At 45.4% G+C, this 20,078-nt stretch overlaps 1 protein-coding gene across 1 annotated transcript in view; it reads right to left on the reverse strand.

Moving 5' to 3' along the window:
- OPRL1 (opioid related nociceptin receptor 1) overlaps positions 1 to 20,078 on the reverse strand; it is a 433,120-nt gene that overhangs the window by 293,324 nt on the left and 119,718 nt on the right. The window contains exon 2 of the mRNA XM_069650835.1: positions 2,000 to 2,251. Coding sequence (XP_069506936.1) covers positions 2,000 to 2,226 — 227 coding nt within the window. The 5' untranslated portion in view covers positions 2,227 to 2,251. The remainder of the gene's footprint in view (positions 1 to 1,999; positions 2,252 to 20,078) is intronic.

Consider the following 20,078-nt stretch of genomic DNA (forward strand, 5'->3'; position numbering starts at 1 on the left):
GCATTTTTTCCAAAGTCTGGCAAATGCCATGCAAAATAGAGTCCTTACTACAGCCTTCTCGCATGTTCCAGGCACTTCAGGGAAGCAATGGCTTCAGAGTTTCAAAAATGGATATCGGCATGCCAAGTGATTTACTCTAGGTACTGGTCAAATGATTATGACATATTGTATGGGGAAGATGAAGTGCAGGCACTTTGCAAAAGGTTTCAGCTACCTGCTAGAGAAACAGTGAGTGGCTAGCGGGAATTTAAGGACAATGGTAGAAAGCATGTGCCAGAAGACATGCTTCAACTCCTGAAAACACTGGACACCATAGCCATATCCACTGCAGAATGTGAACGTATGTTCAGTCACATGAACAATACACTCACACCCCTTAGAAACTCACTAGACATTGTAAGAGAGAAGCATGTATTGATTGTGCACCGTAATGGCTGGCCCTGGCTGACTTCAGTCCAGAAAAGTATGTTAAAAAATGGCTACTTCAGGGTCCCCGTAGAGCAGACCACACAGCTTGCCGCGCATGGGAGAACAAACCGGATGACAATGACAAAAAAAGAGTTTGGTCTCTACTGTAAACTATTGCTGCAATTTGGTCAGAAGTAACAACATTATCTCCATACTGGCTAGTGCAATATTTGTGTGGTTGCCCCACAAGACAATGTACAGTTTGGACACTGAGTATTTAAAATGGAGTCTATTTTGACCAATAAATTACATCTGAGCATCACATCTGCCAAGTTTTTGGGTTTGAAGACTAAAGTATACTATGTAAAGAATGTAAATGAAAGTACACATTAGTGCTGTAAAAACACTAAAAAATAAATTGAGCTGTTTTAAACTCTGCCCCCTCTAAACCCCACCACTTCGGACACCGCCGCCACCCCGGACCTTGTGGGATCCCCCACCAGATTTTTTCCATTTCCAGCACTTGACTGTCAGCAGATGGTCACGTCCCTGTGAGTGGTGATAGCGAGGCATACACCATGCTGGAATGGCCCTTTCAGCCACATGACCGTCACCACTTTCCCCAGAGTCAGTGTGAGAACAGGAAGTGGAAGGAATAGCCACAGGAATAAGGAAGGGGTGCAGGGGATTAGAGCGCAATCACAAGTAAGGGGTGGCAAGGTAGGTGTGCTATGGGCACTACTCACCAGAACCCAGAGGCTTCCATGTGGCCCGGGACACTCTGTGCGCATTGCACCATTTCATGTTAAATTCCATTGGTGCAAAATGTACATTTTCTGGTAAAACATCCCACATGAATCCTTCTAGAAGCCTGCTGCTGTCTAAAGCAGAGTAACTATGCCCGCATGGTGATAGACGCGGTCCATTCTCGCAGTCACTATGTCTTTTGACTGACAAGTATGCAGACTTCACAGAAATAAATATTTTGCCATAGACGCATACCACAAGTACCTTCATTATTTTACCAGCCGTGTTCCTTATGTTCCTCGACAGCACGTTATAGGATATGATTTTCAGTCTGTGCGTTTGTATCTGGTGCAGCCCAATGACTTACCTTTTTGGTAAGTGGCCTTTGTGTGTTCATCCCCGCTGCCCACAGGACAACGGAGACAAGCTCGCGCTGCCAAGCAATTCTTACAGGATCCTTTAAGCATTTGGCCACTCACTGTTTCCGAGAATGGGAGTCACCAAGACTGTCAGTTGCCCCTTTTAAATGGAAGCATGTCAAATTGTTCAGAACATTCTACAAGAGCGGTCACAGCCCCCCACTGTCAAGTGTCCAGGGACATTAAAACAGGCAGACATGGGGTGCCCATGTGTTTGTGAGTTTCTGCTTGATGGATGCCAAATGTATACACCTGGGATTTCCAACAAATCACTGTATTTTGAAACTTAAGACTTCTGCAATGTGTGATCGTCCAATTAGAAGTAAAGTGAGGGTTAAACTCTCATTATGGCCTAAAAGAAGCAGTAACATAGAAGCATACAGCATGCAGGCCACCCGCTCCAGAAGCACGCTGCGTCTCCTCACCTGATGATGACAAACATGACGGCACAGTTGCCCACCAGCCCCAGAACACACACGATGAGGTAGACCACCACTATGGTAAGCTTGATGCCAAGGGGCAGGAAGGTGTCGGAGGTGCTGTTGAAATACCATCCACTGGGCAGAGAGCTGAGGTTCAACAGCGTGGAGTCGTTCAGGAGCTTGCTCAGGTAGGACGCCTCGAAAGATGGCATTGGGAAGTGGCCATCCATTATGGTGTAAGTCTGGAGGACACACCTGAAACACAAGAGCAGTAGAAACAGTAAGTCTCACAGGGTGATAATACGATGTCTGACTGACAGGAGGGTGCCCGTCAGGCTCATCAACCTTTCATGTGGCTGACTCTACCCAATCCATGACATCTTCCTTATGCTTCTGTTTTTTTACGAGATTGACACATCAGGACAGCACAGTACATCTCCATTTACAATTTCCCTGCATGCTACAGCATTGTAAGCCTTGCTTAGGCTGCTTCTCCCTCTTTGTTCCACGTTTAACATTATTAACCTGCACCTGTACCAAAACATTATTTTAAATTCTGTTGATGATTTTGCCCTTCTACTGTTGGAAGGTAGATGTGTAGGCTAGGCACCCGTTCTGGTAAGAATGTCGATAGATTAAAGCAGATCCCCTGCACCAATTAATCATGTCCTCCCCATGGCTCACTAAATCTACTAGCTACACATATTGGTGAGATTTTATGAAGGGTGAGTACCATGTACATAGTACTCGTCCTTGCTGGCAAATATGGGGATGTTTGAAACTTTGATTAGACATTTATTACAGATAAACTTTGCTTTCAATAAATGGCAAATACAAGTGTCTCTGTGCATGACTGGCCTTATGGTGGCATCATTGCACCAAACATGACATGCAGTTTTACAGAAATCACTGTTAAATATATTCTCACCCATCATCATGGGGTGAGTGCATTTATCTTAGGTCGAGTATGTAAATAAAGGAACTTGCCCTGTAAGTCTATTGGTATTTTTAAGAGTTTGCAAGGTCTGCTCCACTCACACATGTAATTTCATGACACATTGACTCTAGAGCATAGATGAACAATATCCGACCATCCAGGTGGATTACCTACAACTCCCATCAGCCTGGTCAGCATTGTCAATGGTGAAGGATTCTGGGAGTTATAGGATATAGGCACGCTCACCTCTTTTCTAGAGCCACAACTCGGCTGGAATAGTTATACATACATAGGGCAGTCTAGCACATCCCCTCTGCCTCCCCCAGCCTTGTCTGTCTTACTGTTTCACAGATGTCAGCTTCTGCATCTGCCTCAAAAAGATTCCTGGCACAGAAGTGGCACCATCCTGGTAGCACTAGTCTGGGCTGTTTCATCAATTTCTATTATTCTGGAGGAGTAGCTCTGGAATTGGAGGTCACTGGACATAATTATAATACTTGGGGAGGAGTCAAAATGCAGTGTGGCCTCAGTGTAGACATCTTGGATTCTTTTACCTCATTCTTAAATAAGATGAATCTGTAAATGCTGCATGTGTTCATTCAAACATGCACATTAAACTGTGTTGTTAGGTTTGTGTTTGCTGTGTTTGGTTCTACATATTACCCTATTATATGTGGTTTGGGTACACTAGAGGTTTGTAACATTTGGTGGTGCAGATGTTTTCGACTACAACTTCCATCAGCACTTGCCAGTGCGGTCAATGGTCAGAGACCTTAGCAATTGTAGTCCAAACCATCTGGAGAGCCACAGGTTGCAGATCCATGTGGTGCAGCACATTTTTTTAATGATATGCTATGCCGTGCCACGTGATGATTACGTTTTTTGCTCAGCTGTGCAATGCAACATGCCTATGCAATGCTTGTTATGGTTGTTCAATGCTTGTTATGGCATGATTTGTATGCCAATGTGCAATGTATGTATGTATGCTACGTAATGCTTAAACTTTTGTAGAGCCAACAGCTGCAACCAGCTGTTTGGAGTAGTTTCATTAATATCAATTGACTCTTTACACATACTTTTTACATAATGATCACTTAGCATGGCATAACCTTATGAAAAAAAAACACGGTGTAGATCGTGGGTCTGCACACAATGTAACAATGTAACAATGTAACCACTGGCTGAGTTATGCTTCTTTGCAACTCCTCATGTATTGAACCACCATGCACATTCCATCCCAATAGCACACAGCAATTATCCATATGTCTAACATTTAACTGGTGAGCTGTTCTATGCTAATGCAATTGTATACGTTGTGTTACTCAGTATACTGCTTGAGTTATCGTTGTCAGAAGGTGGCCCCCGAACATGCGGATTTCCTTCGTCTCAGCGCTTCGAGGCCATTGTAATGGCAGTTGAGGGCCTGGCAAATGTCACGTAGCAGATCTAACGGTTTATTGAATTGAGTATTTATAACATGCACCGGACAAATTAAATCGTTACTGGGCGCAGATGTATCAATTGCCATTTGTCTATGACATGGTCCTATGAGATTGCTTAGCACCAGCTAACATACACAAGGAATACCTAACAGAACAGATGGGTCTTCACGGCCCTCCGGAGACCCGAGAGGGTTTGAATCTCGCAGATTTCTCTGGGCAGTTTGTTCCATGCTCTAGGACCGTAGACTGCGAAACTATGGTCCCCTTTATTCACACACCTGGTATGTAAAGCAGATTTTGGTCTGCAGAACGCAGGTGTCTGGTGGGAACATACCTCCTGATTTTGTCTGATAAGTATGTTGGTCCTATCTTATTCACGCCCTTGTAGACCAGAGAAAGGACCTTAAACTCTATTCTCTCCTTTACTGGCAACCAGTGTAGGGCTTTTCTCAGAAAAGAGGTTGCGGTTGATTTTCTTGCCCTATGCACCAGTCTGACTGCTGCGTTTTGGGACACCTGCAATCTTCGCAGTTGGTAGGCTGGGATACTCGACAGCAATGCGTTACCATAATTTAGCCTTGAGTTGACCAGAGTACCGATAACTACCACTCTTTCCTCATTCGGAGGTAAGGCATGTCTCAATATGTGCAATCGGTGGTATGCTGCCTGCACCTTTGCACTGACCTGAGCTCCACTTCCCATATTGTCCTCCAAGACACAGCCTACATTTTTTATTTTCTTGGAAAAGTTCAACTGTGTCCCTAGTAGACAAGGGGGATGCAATCTCTCCTTCTGTAGATGGTGTTTTGAGGCAAATACGGTTACTTCAGTTTTGCTGGCATTGAGCAATAACTGCTTCGCACACATCCAGCCCTGTATTTCTTGTAGGCATCTTTCCACTATCTCGTATGTTTCCTCTTGATTCTGTATCCTCAAGAACACCTGAGTGTCATCCGCATACGAGTGAAACAGTTTGCCATGCTTTCTCAGGATATCCATGAGTAATTTTACATATAGATTAAAAAGCATTGGGGAAAGGGAGGATCCCTGGGGAACTCTGCAACTTTGTAGTACCGAGTCCGACAAGAAATCTCTCAGTCGAACTCATTATTCTCTACTACAAAGAAAAGATCTAAACAGTTGCAGGGCTTTTACCCCCACCCCTCCAACTTCTGTCAGACGTCTCAACAGAGTCCCATGGTCCACCGTATCAAAAGCGGCAGACAGGTCCAGCATAACCAGCAAAGACTTGCCCCCCTGATCCGCTATTTATAACAAATCATCCCAGACCGTCAACAATGTCATCTCCATCCCAAAACCTGGGCGAAAACCAGATTGTAGGGTGTTTAGCAGATTCTCCTGGTCCACATGATTCTGCAGTTGAGTGGTCACATTTTTTTCCAGGATCTTGGATGGCCATGGCAATCCTGCCACTGGCCTATAATTCAGAACATTTTTGGGGTCTAAATTCGCTTTTTTAGCAACGGTGTAACCACTGATTTTTTCAAAATTATTGGTGCTACCCATGATGTAAGTGATTTGTTGACGAATTTTGTAATAAATGGGGTGATATCTGGGGCTATTCGTTTAGCTACTGATGATGGAATGGCAAAGAGCGTATCATTAGTTGGCTTCAAAGTGGAGAGCAAAGAGCAAATCCTTTCCTCCGAGACTTCCGTAAATATTAATACATTCTGGCACACTCTAATATCCTCATCGTGTGCTATGCATTCTGGACTAATCTCCTCTGTTATTCCAGATCTTCTTGGGGATCTGATAGTTTAATGCCCCTAATCTTCCCTTGTATTAACTCTATTTTATTCACAAAATAGTTGTTGAATGCATCCGCCTGTGCTTGTGATGCTTCTGGCGCTGCTGTTGCACACCCAGGATTTGCTAACTCGGAGATTGCTGCATACAATTCCCGTGGTCTATTCATAACTGTATCAATTTTTTTCGGTTATAAATTTGGCTTTGGCTTCAAATATGTCTTTCCTGTAAATTCTTCTGTGGCAATTTATTTTCCATTTTTTCTCTAAGGATCTCACCTGTCTCCTTAATTTGGTCAAATCTGGTGAAAACCAGGGGTTAGTGAGTTTCTTAGATTTTTCTTGTTGGAGAGGAGCCTGTTCGTTACATATCCTGGTCATGATTTCCGTTCCTCTATTGAAGAACTCATCACATGGGAGAGTATCGTCAATCTGTGCTAGCGCATGTTGCAGTGTTTATACAGTGTAACTAGGCAGTCTATAGCTGAGTAGCCTTTAGTGCTGCACACGTGATGCTGTACAAATGCCCATTAGCACAGCGTCTGACATTCCATTAATATGTGACACACGTAACAATTACAGTGAAGATGGTCAAAACATGTTGCTAAAAGCAAACGCAAGCCCTAAAGGCCAGGACCAATAAAACAAAGACAGGGCAGTACTACAGCAAAAACAGGGGAATTCCCTGCTAGCCAACAAATACAATGGCTGACATCCTTTTGGGGGTTTCAGCTAGGATCTCTGACAACCCGAAACATGTTACTGTTCACAACAGATGTGAGCACTTTCAGGGCTGCACTGGGAACCAAAAGTGGCCCTGAAATTATTTTTGAAGTGGCCCCATATTTTGCAGAAGGAGCGAGCACAGCACGCGTTCCTAACCTTTCAAACCAATAGATGGGTAGGGTGTCTGTGCTCAGATCACTGCTCTGCTTACACAGTTACACCTTTTGCTCTGCTGTCAGCATTTAGAGGGTCTGTGTGTGCTACTACATACTACTGTGCTTCTAAAGACCCCGCAGTATCATCAAGAGAAATCCTGGCATGATGCAAACACAGCTACATACATGCATTCATCAATATACCACAGGAGCCAGAAGCTGAGACTCCCAGGATGACTTACAACGTACACCAATGGTACAAACTATCACCGTTCAAGGCCGGCCGGCTGTTGAACTACTCACTAAACACTGCAGCCATTGAGCTGCCACATGAAGGCTGCCTAGAGCGGACCTATCAATTACAGGCCGGATCTATTGCCAGTGAATGGAGCTGCTGTGTCTTGGGTGTTTTAGAGGTGAGAGTGGCGCTCGGAACGTGGCACGGTTAGTACCCCTCCCTCCAACACACATCCCAGCTCCTAGGATGGATTTCTGCGTACCGGGGTAGTGATGCTTATTATAAGTTGCCCTCTCCCGTCATATCAAGGCCAAGTGAAGTGGCCATTGCAGAGTTCAGACTACCTGCGAGCTCTTGAAAACTAGAGTGTTAAGTGGCTTCCTAGGCAAGCACTCACAATGCTGCCCTATCCTGACTTGCAGCGCACACACGTATCTCAGTTTTGAGTCATTCATCACAACACTCTTAAAAATACATTTTTCTCTACACAATTCAATGTTCAAGTCTTAAAAAGTAATATCTGCTTCCAGAATGCAAATGCACCCTCATGTCGGTCACTTAATATCCATTACTGTTAATGAACATATCAATGTGCTTTAGCGAAAGCGCAATATTCACATAAATATAATATGGAGTTACAGCCCATTCCTCCTTCCATGCCTCACCCTCTCACTGCTTGATATGTACATGAGTGGCTCATGATTTCAACATTCTTAGAGCAATAAAATAATAATATAGGTTTGTCCATAATAGCATATTGTATCTTACATCTATTTAGCACTAGTCTAAAAAAACAAGGTCTTATCTTATAATGCTTATTAGTGTGATTATTATTAACTTCCCGATAGACCAGTGTATCTGTAATGGCAGTATCTGTGATGCATTCCGTCAGCATAATCAAGGGAGCACCAGACAACAAGAGGGATTTCCCATTCACTATCATGTGGTACAGGACAATGGAGGTGGTATGGATATAGGGGTCCATACAGGGGCTGATGACCAGATATGGTGAGTGCCGGCAGGCCTATGGTATCCAAGGATCCAGAGCTGGATACCCTGCTGATTTATGGCTGGGTGTGCGTTTCAGGGGATACTAACATAGGAACTTCAAATGCCCATGAGACCAACTCCCTATAGCTGCCTGGCAATGTGTGTGGCCACCTGTAATTAGTTGCTTGTGATGTGCAGGGCTGCAAGCCTGCCAGATTGAACGGCTACTAATGTTCAAGGCTGTCTGCTATTGTCAGAGCTCTCAGTAAGCTCAGGGCTGCCAGTGCACATTTATAACCCCCATGAATACAGATATCTTTCCACTGACAAAATGAGAGGAGGCAGGGTCGCCGGGAAAAGGTGGAGACGGAGGAGTCTAGTGCAGGTGTTGCTTGCAAGTAAAGTATTCTGGTTTTGGCTTACCAAGAATTACTTATATTGTGGAACACAACAACGATCGACACTAAACTTAATGACGTAGTCCCATGTTTGGAGTTAGTGAAGGGACAGAGGAAACCATGGGGCCTGGGTACTACCACCTGCTCAGAGATGAAGAGCTAGGGGTGGTAAACGTAGGGCTCCCCAGCTCCCTAGTACATCTCTAATCTATAGTGTTCATCCAGTCTCTCAAACCTTTACTGGTTATTCCACCATCCTAAACCACATGTTTAACCCGGTCTTGTCCCTGAAAACTCTACTTGCTACCAGAAATTGTGGTACAATGGTGATCCTCTGAAGAAAGCATGCACTCCAATAAACAACCCAGGCGGTGTATGTTCAGTGGGTACAATATAGGTAAAGGGCAGTATGTGACCAATTGTGTTGAGACCCACAGCCTTGGACAATCATGAATATAGCACCATTTTGAATCTCAGAAAGTGCAAATGACAATCACTATCCCTCCTGGGTAAGCCTGTGAGCTGTGACAAATGCTCCTAGGCATGGAAGTAGAGAAATAGAGCAGGGTGGAAAAGGGCCAGACTAGAGAAAGAGGATAGCCTGAGGGAACAAGGCGATGAGTCAAGGTAGGGGGTGGGGGTCTAAATAAGCAGCACAAGAAGACTGCACATCCAGTTTCCAAAACAGAGAGAAAACAACAGTGACTGAGGCTGCTGGTAGTATGGAAGTCCATACCCAGGCCCATTACATTACAGCTCATATGGTTACATACAACACAAGATATGCACCAGCTAAACACGTATCACACTGCAGTCTTCACTCGATAAAAAACAGAAAAGGCAGTGACCACAACATGGAACTAGCTCAGGTCTGTCCTGTGTGAAAGATCATGACGTTTCCTCTCTCAAGTCAGAACCGAGTATCCTTCCTGTGAGACAGCTCAGTGGGTTGGAGACCTTTTTGGCAATTGTGCAATGCGCCTGTCTTTGACAGCATCCCACAAACTAGGGAAAGACTGATTAGCCCGTCCACACAGAAGGGGCACATATCGGGTGACATGCAGCAAACACACACTATGAATTGTGTTTCTTTTACCGAGATACAGTGTTCCCTGCAGGTGCGCACCTGAGTGTCCATTACATACAGTAAAACAGTCTCTTCGCCTCATCCACGGGCATACACTGCAGATTCCTAAAATCATGCACAGCTTTCACACAGGTTTTCCCATGAGCTCACGTTTGCAATTCCTTGATGTGTAGGTGTGACGGGACTACAGGCTACTGCATGCATATGTAGAACAGCACTGTCATCGAAACAAATCTGCAGCTCCAATAGCAGAACAACCGGAAGAGGTTTCATATCCAGCGTTTGTCAAAGTTTACCCTTGATCACATTTTGTCTACGTTTGCATAGCACACAAGAAGGCACATTTGTACACATCTCTGCCCAGTTTGTTCTTGGTGTTTGTTTTCTATGTTATACACGAAGCAAAAAAAGATAATTGCGTAACAATGATGGTTTCAAGCATACTGGTGACATGTACGCACTCCCGTCCCAAATGAACAAACATATACTCGCACCTCACCTGAATAGCAAAGTAGCAGCAGCCGGCAAGCCGCAAGTGCCTGAGCTCAGCTGACCCTAAACGTCAGAACACTCTCTCTCAGACAGCAGTCAGCACTGAGGTCTGCTCAGCACGGGCAGCCCAGGTTGCTGCACTTGTGCATTGCATATCATGTGATGCGAGCACAGACACACACTAGGGCACTGGGCACGTGCGGTTCTTAATGCCCGGCCCATGCATTGCCTGTCACAAACATGCAGACGCGGGCCGGGCTGTGCAGAACTGCAGCAGCCTTAGAGAGCAGCAGCCAGTTTAGATCGAAACTCCATGTGGGCCTGGATGATTCGCTCCGATGATTGATCATGCATCCTTCCACAAGAAGACCCCCAAGCAAGAAAAGAGGCCCTATACCCGGCGGCCTACCGGGGGAAGTTCCAGTGTCCCAGTGGGTCAGTCCAGCCCTAATCACTTTGCAGAAACATTGAAACTCTGCTGATAAAAGCAGTGAACGGCAGCCTGTGTAGTAAGGATGTGAAGCCTGCCCAAATAGCCTTCAACCAAGATAGCCCAGTCCCTTGCTTGGTCTGGCCAGAGAGATCTCCCATCACCCCAGACGTCTCGAGCTGCGACAGCTGTATTGCAGGTATCTTTTTTTCTGTTCATCATGTGTGTAATTCGTTAGTAGTTGGCGAATATTTCGGGAAATCTTTGGCCTTTTTTGGCACGCAGGCTTTGAAAGTGAATGAATAATTTTTTTTTTAAAAGAGTGCAGAAAGAACAGCTTTTTCTAGAGTGGTTTCTGGAGGTATAACATGTGAAACAGTTACCAAGAGCACATTTGTTGTAATAGTGTCCAGGAAAGCAAAGGAAAAAGTAAGGATTGGGCTTCTACTCCACTGCACAAAACACTTCCTTAATTGAATTATCAAAGATTATCTAGTTATTGAAACTAATAGTTTGTGCATCTAAGGCACCATGGGAGCAAGATAAAGGCTCCAAGCTCATTAGTCTCAGAAATATATAAAATACATAATGTATCTACCCTATGTCCCATGCACCTATTACATTTTAAATGATAACCATGTTTAGCAGAATCAAAACAATAAGTCAGTTACAATAATTGTTCTAAGTTTCAGTTGACATTCTTTAATAACTGTTCTTCATCAAGGTCTAGCCATCGCCAACACGTGTTTCAACCTAATTCTTGGAACGCTGCTTTGACAGAGCTAGAACACTAACAGGGGCTACTGCAAGCCAGTATATGTTACTGAATAATTGGGAGCAAACCCGAAGGAAATGTGCATAGAAAATCAATTGTGAATGTGTGAAATTTGTATTGAGAAATGGATGCAGCGTCATTAGGTCTCAAGAATTTGGACCTAATGTGGGAAATGTATGAATGGAATGGTATAAGACCATATTCTTACAGAGGGCACTACTGAGATGCAATTATGAAGGGTTTGAATTGATATAACATGTACTAGTTTGAAAAATAGAATATTCCAGAAGCCTGATGAAGACCAGTGATAATTAGGTAGAAACATATCTTGGCAATGGCTAGAATTCAATGAAGAACGGTTATTAAAAATGATCTACTGAAACAGAAAATGTATTGTACCTGACTTAATGTTTTAATTCTGCTAAAATTGGTTATGATTTATGATGCATAGAGTAGATACCTTATGTTCAAGAAAGCAGTTGTAAAAGTTGTGAAGTGATAACTGGCCCGACTCCCTATGCAGGGCGCACTCTAGATGTTCTGATCTCAAACCTCCTCCTCTTTATCCCCCTCATCACTGCTCTCTCCTGGAGTGATCACTTTCTCCTTTCCTCCAATCTCTCCCTCTTTACTCCACAGAATGTGTTAATTGGTGCTCTAAATGCGCTATTGGTGTAATACAAAATTCCACTCGATTGCAAGCACTATAGGGCCTCATTGCAAGGCTGGCGGTAGCCGGCTGCTGCCGGTATCCATTTTTTTCAGCACCGGCGAATAGGCAATTACCGGGTCATGCCGAGTTTGGCAGACCCGGTAATTGCCCATTCAGAGGTTCTGGTAATAAGCGACCCCATCCCCATTCAGCCCCATTCGGCTGAATGGGAATGGGGAGGGTGGTAGCACCGGTACCGTTAAAAACGGTACCGGTGCTACCATCCTGTTCTGCTCACGGGTGCTGGTATAGCCACCAGGTCAGACCTGGAGGCTAGAACTCCTAGTATGGCGGTACGGTAGCAACAGTGCTGGTAGTGATACCAGCACCGTTGTTGCCTTACCGCCATACTTGTAATGAGGCCAAGTCCTCCGCTGAAGTCCTGTTAAAAGCGAGCACTGGCTGCACAAAAGCCACAACTGTTGGCATTGCCAATGCTTGCTTTCATGAATATGGGGCCACAACAGGGTCAAGGAAAAGTTGCAGGGTGAATGGGAGTAGCAGTGGGGGTCAATTCATAGTCTTGCATCTGGGTTTCACAATTAGGAATACGAGTCCTACAATGCAAAAAAAAAAAAAAGAGTAGACTACCATTTCCAGAATGGAGTGGGACATTTTAAGGATGAATGTAACATGTCACCCCAGTATCTATGCATACAAGAAAATGTAGCATTGGTGTGCAGTATAAGCCCCTGTAACATAACATTACTTGATAGACGATAAGATTTTTACAGAAGGGACAGTGCACTCTTCATGGAGAAGGGAGTGCACTATTACAAACCACTGAGATAAAAGCTTCCCTTAACAATGAAGCTGCCTTTCCGGCAGGCCAAACCGTGGAGCATGCACAGAGCGGTACCAACTGTTTTTGTAAATAACCACTTCATACATTTGCATTCCAATACAAAACAGAAAAACGGCTTCCGTGCTTAAAAACACACAGATATGTTATCACTGTGTTAAGGAGACTAGATCTGGGGACTTTGTTTAAAATTCTTTTAGTAAAGTTTACACACTCTAAATGCTGATCTGGGAGGGTGATGGGCAGCCATTTTGTCTAATGCTATAATGTCTTCAAAGTATAAAAGTGGGACCATGGACCTTTTAGGAATTGCCCACAGGCACCATTGTGAATGAAATTATATGAATTTAAGATGGAAACAAAAAATGAAGGGTCTGATTCACAGAAGCTTTTTATAATGGCACAATCCCATAGGAAAACGCTCTGTGAAACAGGCCCTATGTGTCATAAATCTGCAGTCAGAACGCTTTTCTTAACTAAGAAAAGGGAGTAAGAATGCCTCTCTTGAACTGGTGCATACGCACTGGTAATCCAGCACTCTTGGAGTTGTGAAGACGTTTTCAGAAATACACCACAGAAATTAAACCCAATAACAAACCAACACAACATAACTGGGCAGAATTTAAGCTTTCAAGGCTGGGATGAGAATAGGAGAGGCCTAGTCTGAGGGCAGTAATGTAATTATTTACTGCAAGCTAAGGAGCTAATGAACGCAAAAGTACGTTTCAAATGTTTATTTCAGCAGCTTCATACTCAGTTGCCATGGTAACAGCTGATACCCTCGGGTGTTCATCTCCTACCGCTCCCGTTGGGGTAAATTGACCTGCGAGCAGATGCAATGAGAGCGCTCTGCATCAAATTTAATTTAAGGAAGTCCCTAAATAGCTCATTGTGCGTGTTCAAGATTGACGCCATGTCCTTAAAGGGTATCTTGTAGCAGTGTGCAGTGCAGAGATGGGGACTACAGACCTACATGGGATCTCCGGCTAAATTACCAGGGTAACTCAGTGCAGGCCTTTCCAAAGGTCCGGCCTCTCGGGCAATCCTCCATTTCCCTGATTCCAGTCACCTGCTGTGTTAACCGCTAGCGCTCGCTGTTAGGAAAGATTTTTTAATTGTAGGTCATTTTCCTTCCATGTGGCAACCCCTAAACTTTTTGCTGTTGTTTTCACCCTGATCTAGACTTTGCCAGAGAAGCGCAGCCTTCCGCTGCACTCCTCTGGGCTTTCGCTCCATTCTTACGGGGAAACTGACATGCCCTTAAGACAGTCAGTACCAGGAAACGTTGTTTTCCGTAGTTCTTTTCTCATGTTGCAGCTTTCGCGCAACATGGCACAAGAGTGCACCGTAACTTACATTACCACGCACTTGGGTCTCTAGTCATTATTCAGGCCCTAGAAACCCTCGATGGATTTATAACGAACTGTGCAAGTATGTCACGGACGGGACTGGTGTCAGCGATCGTTTCTTTGTGTTTTTGAACTCCCTTTTGCCCTGTTAACCGCGCTTCTCGAGTTTGGCCAAAATGGGTGGCCTGGATTCCAAAATGGCCATGCCACGAGGTTCTTTGTCCTGTCCGTTGACCGTCTTGCCCCTTCACATTCCCCAGGTCGAGCCGACCCGGGGCCATCCTTATTTGGGCATGTACAATCCCGCGAAACAAAGATGCTTTTGTGGGCTTCTGCATGCCTTGTGTGTGCCTCCAGGATGTGGGCTGGGATGTCTGGTCCAAATACACATCCTGGGTGCCAGAGAGTCCAGTGTGTCTAGTGTGTCTTGAATGCCTGGGACCACCGTGGTCTGTGATAGGTCCACGTATGGTGTGAGTGTTTTGTGAGCAGATCTCCCATTGGGTCCTCTCAGTTTTGCCGCAAAGGGAACTCTGGATAAGAGGAGGCTGGAAACACCACTACCATGTCAATCTCCTGAGTTCTCACGAACGACAGATACAGGAGCCAAGTATCCTGCAACTAAGAGGCTGAACCGAGGAATCGCTGTTGACCCGCTGAAGGACTGCTCCTCTGCACTGCTGTCACCTTGTGAAACCATTCTGCCTCTTATCGAACGGGAAGGCCTGTACTGGTACTTCGACACTTTGGAATAGTGGGAACAACTATTCTCGGCATCTTCATCATCTCCTGCACGTAAGCCTTCAGAAGCGTCTCTGGGCCATCCAGTGGACTGACCAGCTTACCCAGGAGTCTTGCTCTGTCACCGCCATCAGGTTGCTGCTGTATTCCGAGTCCTTGACGCTGAAGTGAGAAGTGTACATTGGGCTGAACTACACACAGCCGCTTCGTTGCCCTGCTGTGGTAACAATCTGTGCGGTTTCACTGCGTTTGGGACATCCTCAACTCTAACTTCTGCTGCCACGGAACCTACACGACACCGAGACGTCCCCTGCTCGTATCTGAACCTGCCAGCACTGAACCTGACACGGAGAAGCCAGGGTCTGACTGCATCGGGGACCGGTGAGTAGCAATGCTAGAAACCGGTCGCCCTCCTGCAGTAGTCTGTAGCTTTTCCTCGCTGTGTTAAACAGCACGCCTTTTTCGCACTCACGCTCTGCTTCTGCCCGCAAGTGGAGCCCGTGCTTGAGTAGCGGAGATCTGTTCACCCTCCTTTGTTCACCACTCTGAACTGCCTGATTTCCTTGAAGAAACTCCCCTTGGCCCGTTGGCACCAGCGTGTACAGGTACTTTTGAGCACAATGCTCAAACTCTTCATAGGGCTCGGACTTCCTTCTAGTTAGGTGGCCTCTAAAGGCGAACTGGGTCTAAACGATTACTTGCACTGCCTGTTTTCCTCCCCATCTAGGTGGTCTGCATATTTCGTGCTTCTAACTCTTTAGACCCTTTGGTAATTGTATATATATTGTATTTGATTGTGATGTGTTGGTTTACTTGAGTTTTATCGTGATTCTTTACTATGGTCAATGTTACAAAGGCCTTGTAATAAATGTGTCTATATGTTTAATATAACACCTGCTTGGAGTAATTTGTAAGCGTCCTTGCTTTGTGTGCTCATTGCGGGCTTTCAGTCACTTTCACCCCTCTTGAGACCTAGTCTTGACCACCGCGATTGCTACCTTGATTTGTCTGGCTTGTCCAGAGGTTACCCTGTTCCAAGAAACTAGGCTGGCCTTCTGAACCTCTGCCCCTCCAGGACAGAGTTCAGAAATCCATCTTAACAAATTGGTGGCAGTGGTGGGATACGATTGAAGGTATCCAGTGTTGCGCACGAGCGAGGGCATTTCAAGTTTTTCCTACAAGGACACGTAGTGAATTGTCATAGTATAACTTTTAAAAGGCCATAGTCCTATCTAACAGTATGGAAACAAATACCTTGTTAACTTTAAATGCTTCTAAATCCGAAACATTGAAAAAGATGTGTGCAGAGAGAGGTTTCTCCTCTCAAGGCACCAAATTGGATATGATCCAAATAATTGTGGTGTGGCAAGAAGCACAGCTTGACGCTATAGCTTCCGAGGACAGTGCAGAAGGAGGTGTGGCTGCTCTCACTGGTAGAACTGACGGTTCTGCCGCTGCACTGGTCCACCGCGACCATGAGGACAGGGAGGATGAGATGTCTAATGTTTCCTCTGCCAGTGTCGATGGGGAGGCCATTCTTGAATTCAAGAAGCAAGAGCTGCTGTTTAGGCAGAAGGAGCTTGATTTCAGTATGGCCAAACAAAAAATCAAACAGGCAGAAAAACAGAAAGACAGGGATCACCAGTTGGAACTGGCCAAGCTTCAGGTTGCAAATGGATCCAAGGGTCCTGGACATGGGTCTGGGGCCTCCTCTCATCCAAGGTTTCCAAAAGATCTGCTCAGTGTGTATGAGGAAAAGAATGACATTATGGACTGGCTGAATGCGTTTGAGTATGCATATGAAGTTCAACAAGTTGACAATGCTGATAAGATTGCCTGGTTACTCAGCAGACTGCCCCATTCTGGCTGCAGTGCCATTATGGAAATGTCAAAGGCTGAGCGAGCAGATTTTGCAATGTTGAAGCAAACTCTCATTTTAAAGTTTGGAAAGACTCCTGCCCAATATTTAAAACGATTCCGCGAGTATAAGAAAAAAGAAGGTGGTACTTGGGTATCTTATATAACTGAATCCTTAAAAAACTTGACTGGCTGGGTCGAAGGTTATACGGTTTCTCCCTTTGAAGGCATGATAATTCTTGTCATGCTGGAACCTATTTTTGCATCTTCTTCCCCGGAGCTTAAGCAGCATTTGCCGGATTCTAAGGAGATAGATCCAAAGAAACTTGCCATTGCAGCAGATCTATGGGTGTCACATTGAGTGTCCCATAAGGACAAAACTCATCCTGGTAAGCAGGAGGAAGGGAAAAAGTCCAAAGATAAGGAGGGTGGGGAATCTGATAAATCTTCTTCTCAAAAGGGCCACAAAAAGAAAAATAAGGGTGAGACACAAGAGAACTCACAGGGTAGTGGAGGTCAGCCTCCAAAACAGAACTCTGGTTATAACAAGCCTCCGTTTGTAAACAGACCCAATGGATCTTGTTTTGCTTTTGGAGCAACTGACCACTTGAAGGGGGATCCCCGATGTGTAAGGTTAAACCTTTGGGAGTCCACTCCGCTAATCTGGCCTTCTCCTCCTACGAGGAAGAATAGATTACAGGAGCATGCTTCTCCTCAGACTCCTTCCCCAGTGGGATAGAAGCTGAGGTAGTTTTAGTTTCCCTGGGTTCCTGGGAGCCTAAAGTCACAGAGGCTTATGCTAGAATTCCAGATAACACCAAGCACTACTTTACTGTGCTGATCAATGGAGTGGATAATCCAGCTCTTAGGGATAGTGGGTGCAGTCGAACTGTAGTGGATTCTACCTTGATAATCGCAGAGGAAGTTGCCAGAGCTACTCTGATGCCCACTAAATTGGCTGACTGCCCACCTCGCATGTTTCCAGTAACACCTGTTACTTTAAATGGTACAGCAGTCAGGATTCCAGTGAGGATTCAGAGAAACGTCCCAGGAAAGGTCTTGTTGGGCAACGATCTCAGAGCTTTAGGGCTCGTAGGAGACACTGCTGACAGACCCTGAACACAGTCTCAAACACAGGCAGCCTTGGCTAAGACCAATGCGCTGCCCCTGCCAAAGGGGAAACCCAAGGCTAAAGGAGTAAAGAAACCAAAACGATAGAAAGAAAATATTCCTCCAAACTCACCTACCACTGCGGTGGAGGAAGTTGGTCAATCGCCCGGACCTGACGAGGAGGCAGCGATACCTGACGTATTTAACCCCAATGACTATCCTGAACTAAAAGACTTGTTAGTAGAAGGTTGTCCTGACAGGGAAGAATTCAGTAGAGGCCAAAGTGAGTGCCCATCTCTGGAAGGCCTAAGGAGACAGGCCTGCTCCCAGCTTGAGCGTGAACCTCCTGGGAAGCATTGGATTTATTGGGAAGGTGGACTCCTGTATAGTGAGCCCACAGAGTCTACAGAAGGAGACCATAGGAGGTTGGTGGTTCCCCTTGCTGTAAGACCCTTCCTCCTGCAGCTGGCACATGAAGTAACCCTTGCTGGTCACCTTGGTATTAAGAGGACCAAGCAAAGGTTATCCATGCACTTCTACTGGCCCAAGATGGGGGTGCAAGTAGAAAGTCACTGCAGGAGTTGTGCCTCCTGCCAGTAATCTGATAAGAGTGGCTCAACAATCGAAGCTCCATTGGTACCACTCCCAGTTGTGGGAATACCATTTGAAAGGGTAGGGATCAACATTGTTTATCCTGGTCGACCATGCTACCAGGTATCCTGAGGCCATCCCATTAAAAACTGTAACTGCCAAGTCAGTTGCAAAAGCGTTACTTGGCATCTTTACTAGGGTTGGCTTCCCTAAAGAAGTTGTGTCTGACAGAGGCAGTAACTTTATGCCAAAGTACATGCAGGTTATGTGGAAGGAAAATGGGGTCACCTACAAGTTCTCTTCTGCATATCACCCCCAGACCAATGGTCTGGTGGAACGTTTCAACAGAACGTTAAAGAGCATGATTGGGGCTCTGGAAGAACCTCAGAGAAGAAAATGTGATCTTCTTTTACCATGCTTACTGTTTGCCTACCAAGAGGTACCACAGGAGGGTGTTGGCTTCAGCCCCTTCGAACTTCTGTTTGGTCACCCTGTGCGGGCACCCTTAGCCATAGTCAAGGAGGGATGGGAGATGCCCACTCCCCCTATTACTACCAATGCAGTAGACTATGTGTTAGGGCTCAGAAAACGGATGGTACTTCTGATGGGTCGGGCTAGTGACAAGTTGAAGGTAGGACAAGCGCTGGTGAAACATTGGTACCACCAGAAAGCTTCCCTCATCAACTTTACACTGAATCCCATAAGGCCTAGAGCTTTACAGGACAAATGGTCAGGCCCATACACGGTGGTGGAGCCCCTGGGTGAGGTAAACTATTTAGTGGACCTTGGAAGGCCTGGACAGGCTCCAAAAGTGGTCCACGTAAATAGGCTGAAGGCTTTCGTCCCAAGAGTCGAAATCGCAGCACTGCTACTGGCTTCAGATGTTGAGGAAGAGGAGTCCAAACCACTCCCCGACCTGTTCCAAAGCGGTCCTTCAGATAGCTCCTTTGAGGGTGTCCGAGTGGCCCCTCACCTGACTTCTGATCAGCAGGCCCTTCCAAGGATGCGTCTCCCCATTGGTCCCTACTGCAGCCTATTTTATAACCACACAAAACAATGGGACGCTGAAACAGCATAACTACAAAGAGACAATAAAGACACATCTTGCCTTGGGTTTAACAAAGGAAGCAACAAGCCAACAAATATTAAGCTACAGGGTCAAACATCGTGGACACACTACAATAAGAAGACCTAACAAGCTTTCATTTGACGTCAACATTGTGCTCCAATCCTGGGAAACAATGATATGTTGGTGCAGCATTCCCTTAAACGGGGCCCTGCTCCATGTAAATGACTTCAGCATAGTGACTGCAGCAGCATCGCATGCACGTTAGCTCTTATGCCACCACAGGGACCTTTGCCGCATGTCCAGGGTGTGGGCAAATTCCACTAATACCACTGTCTTCCAAAACAAAAGAAAACATTAAAAAACTAGACATTTCTTGCAATATCCAAAGCCCATCTATTCTAGCCCAATTAAG

The sequence above is a fragment of the Ambystoma mexicanum genome, chromosome 3p (genome assembly GCF_040938575.1).
Source record: "Ambystoma mexicanum isolate Mex_15411 chromosome 3p, UKY_AmexF1_1, whole genome shotgun sequence".
NCBI lineage: Eukaryota > Metazoa > Chordata > Amphibia > Caudata > Ambystomatidae > Ambystoma > Ambystoma mexicanum.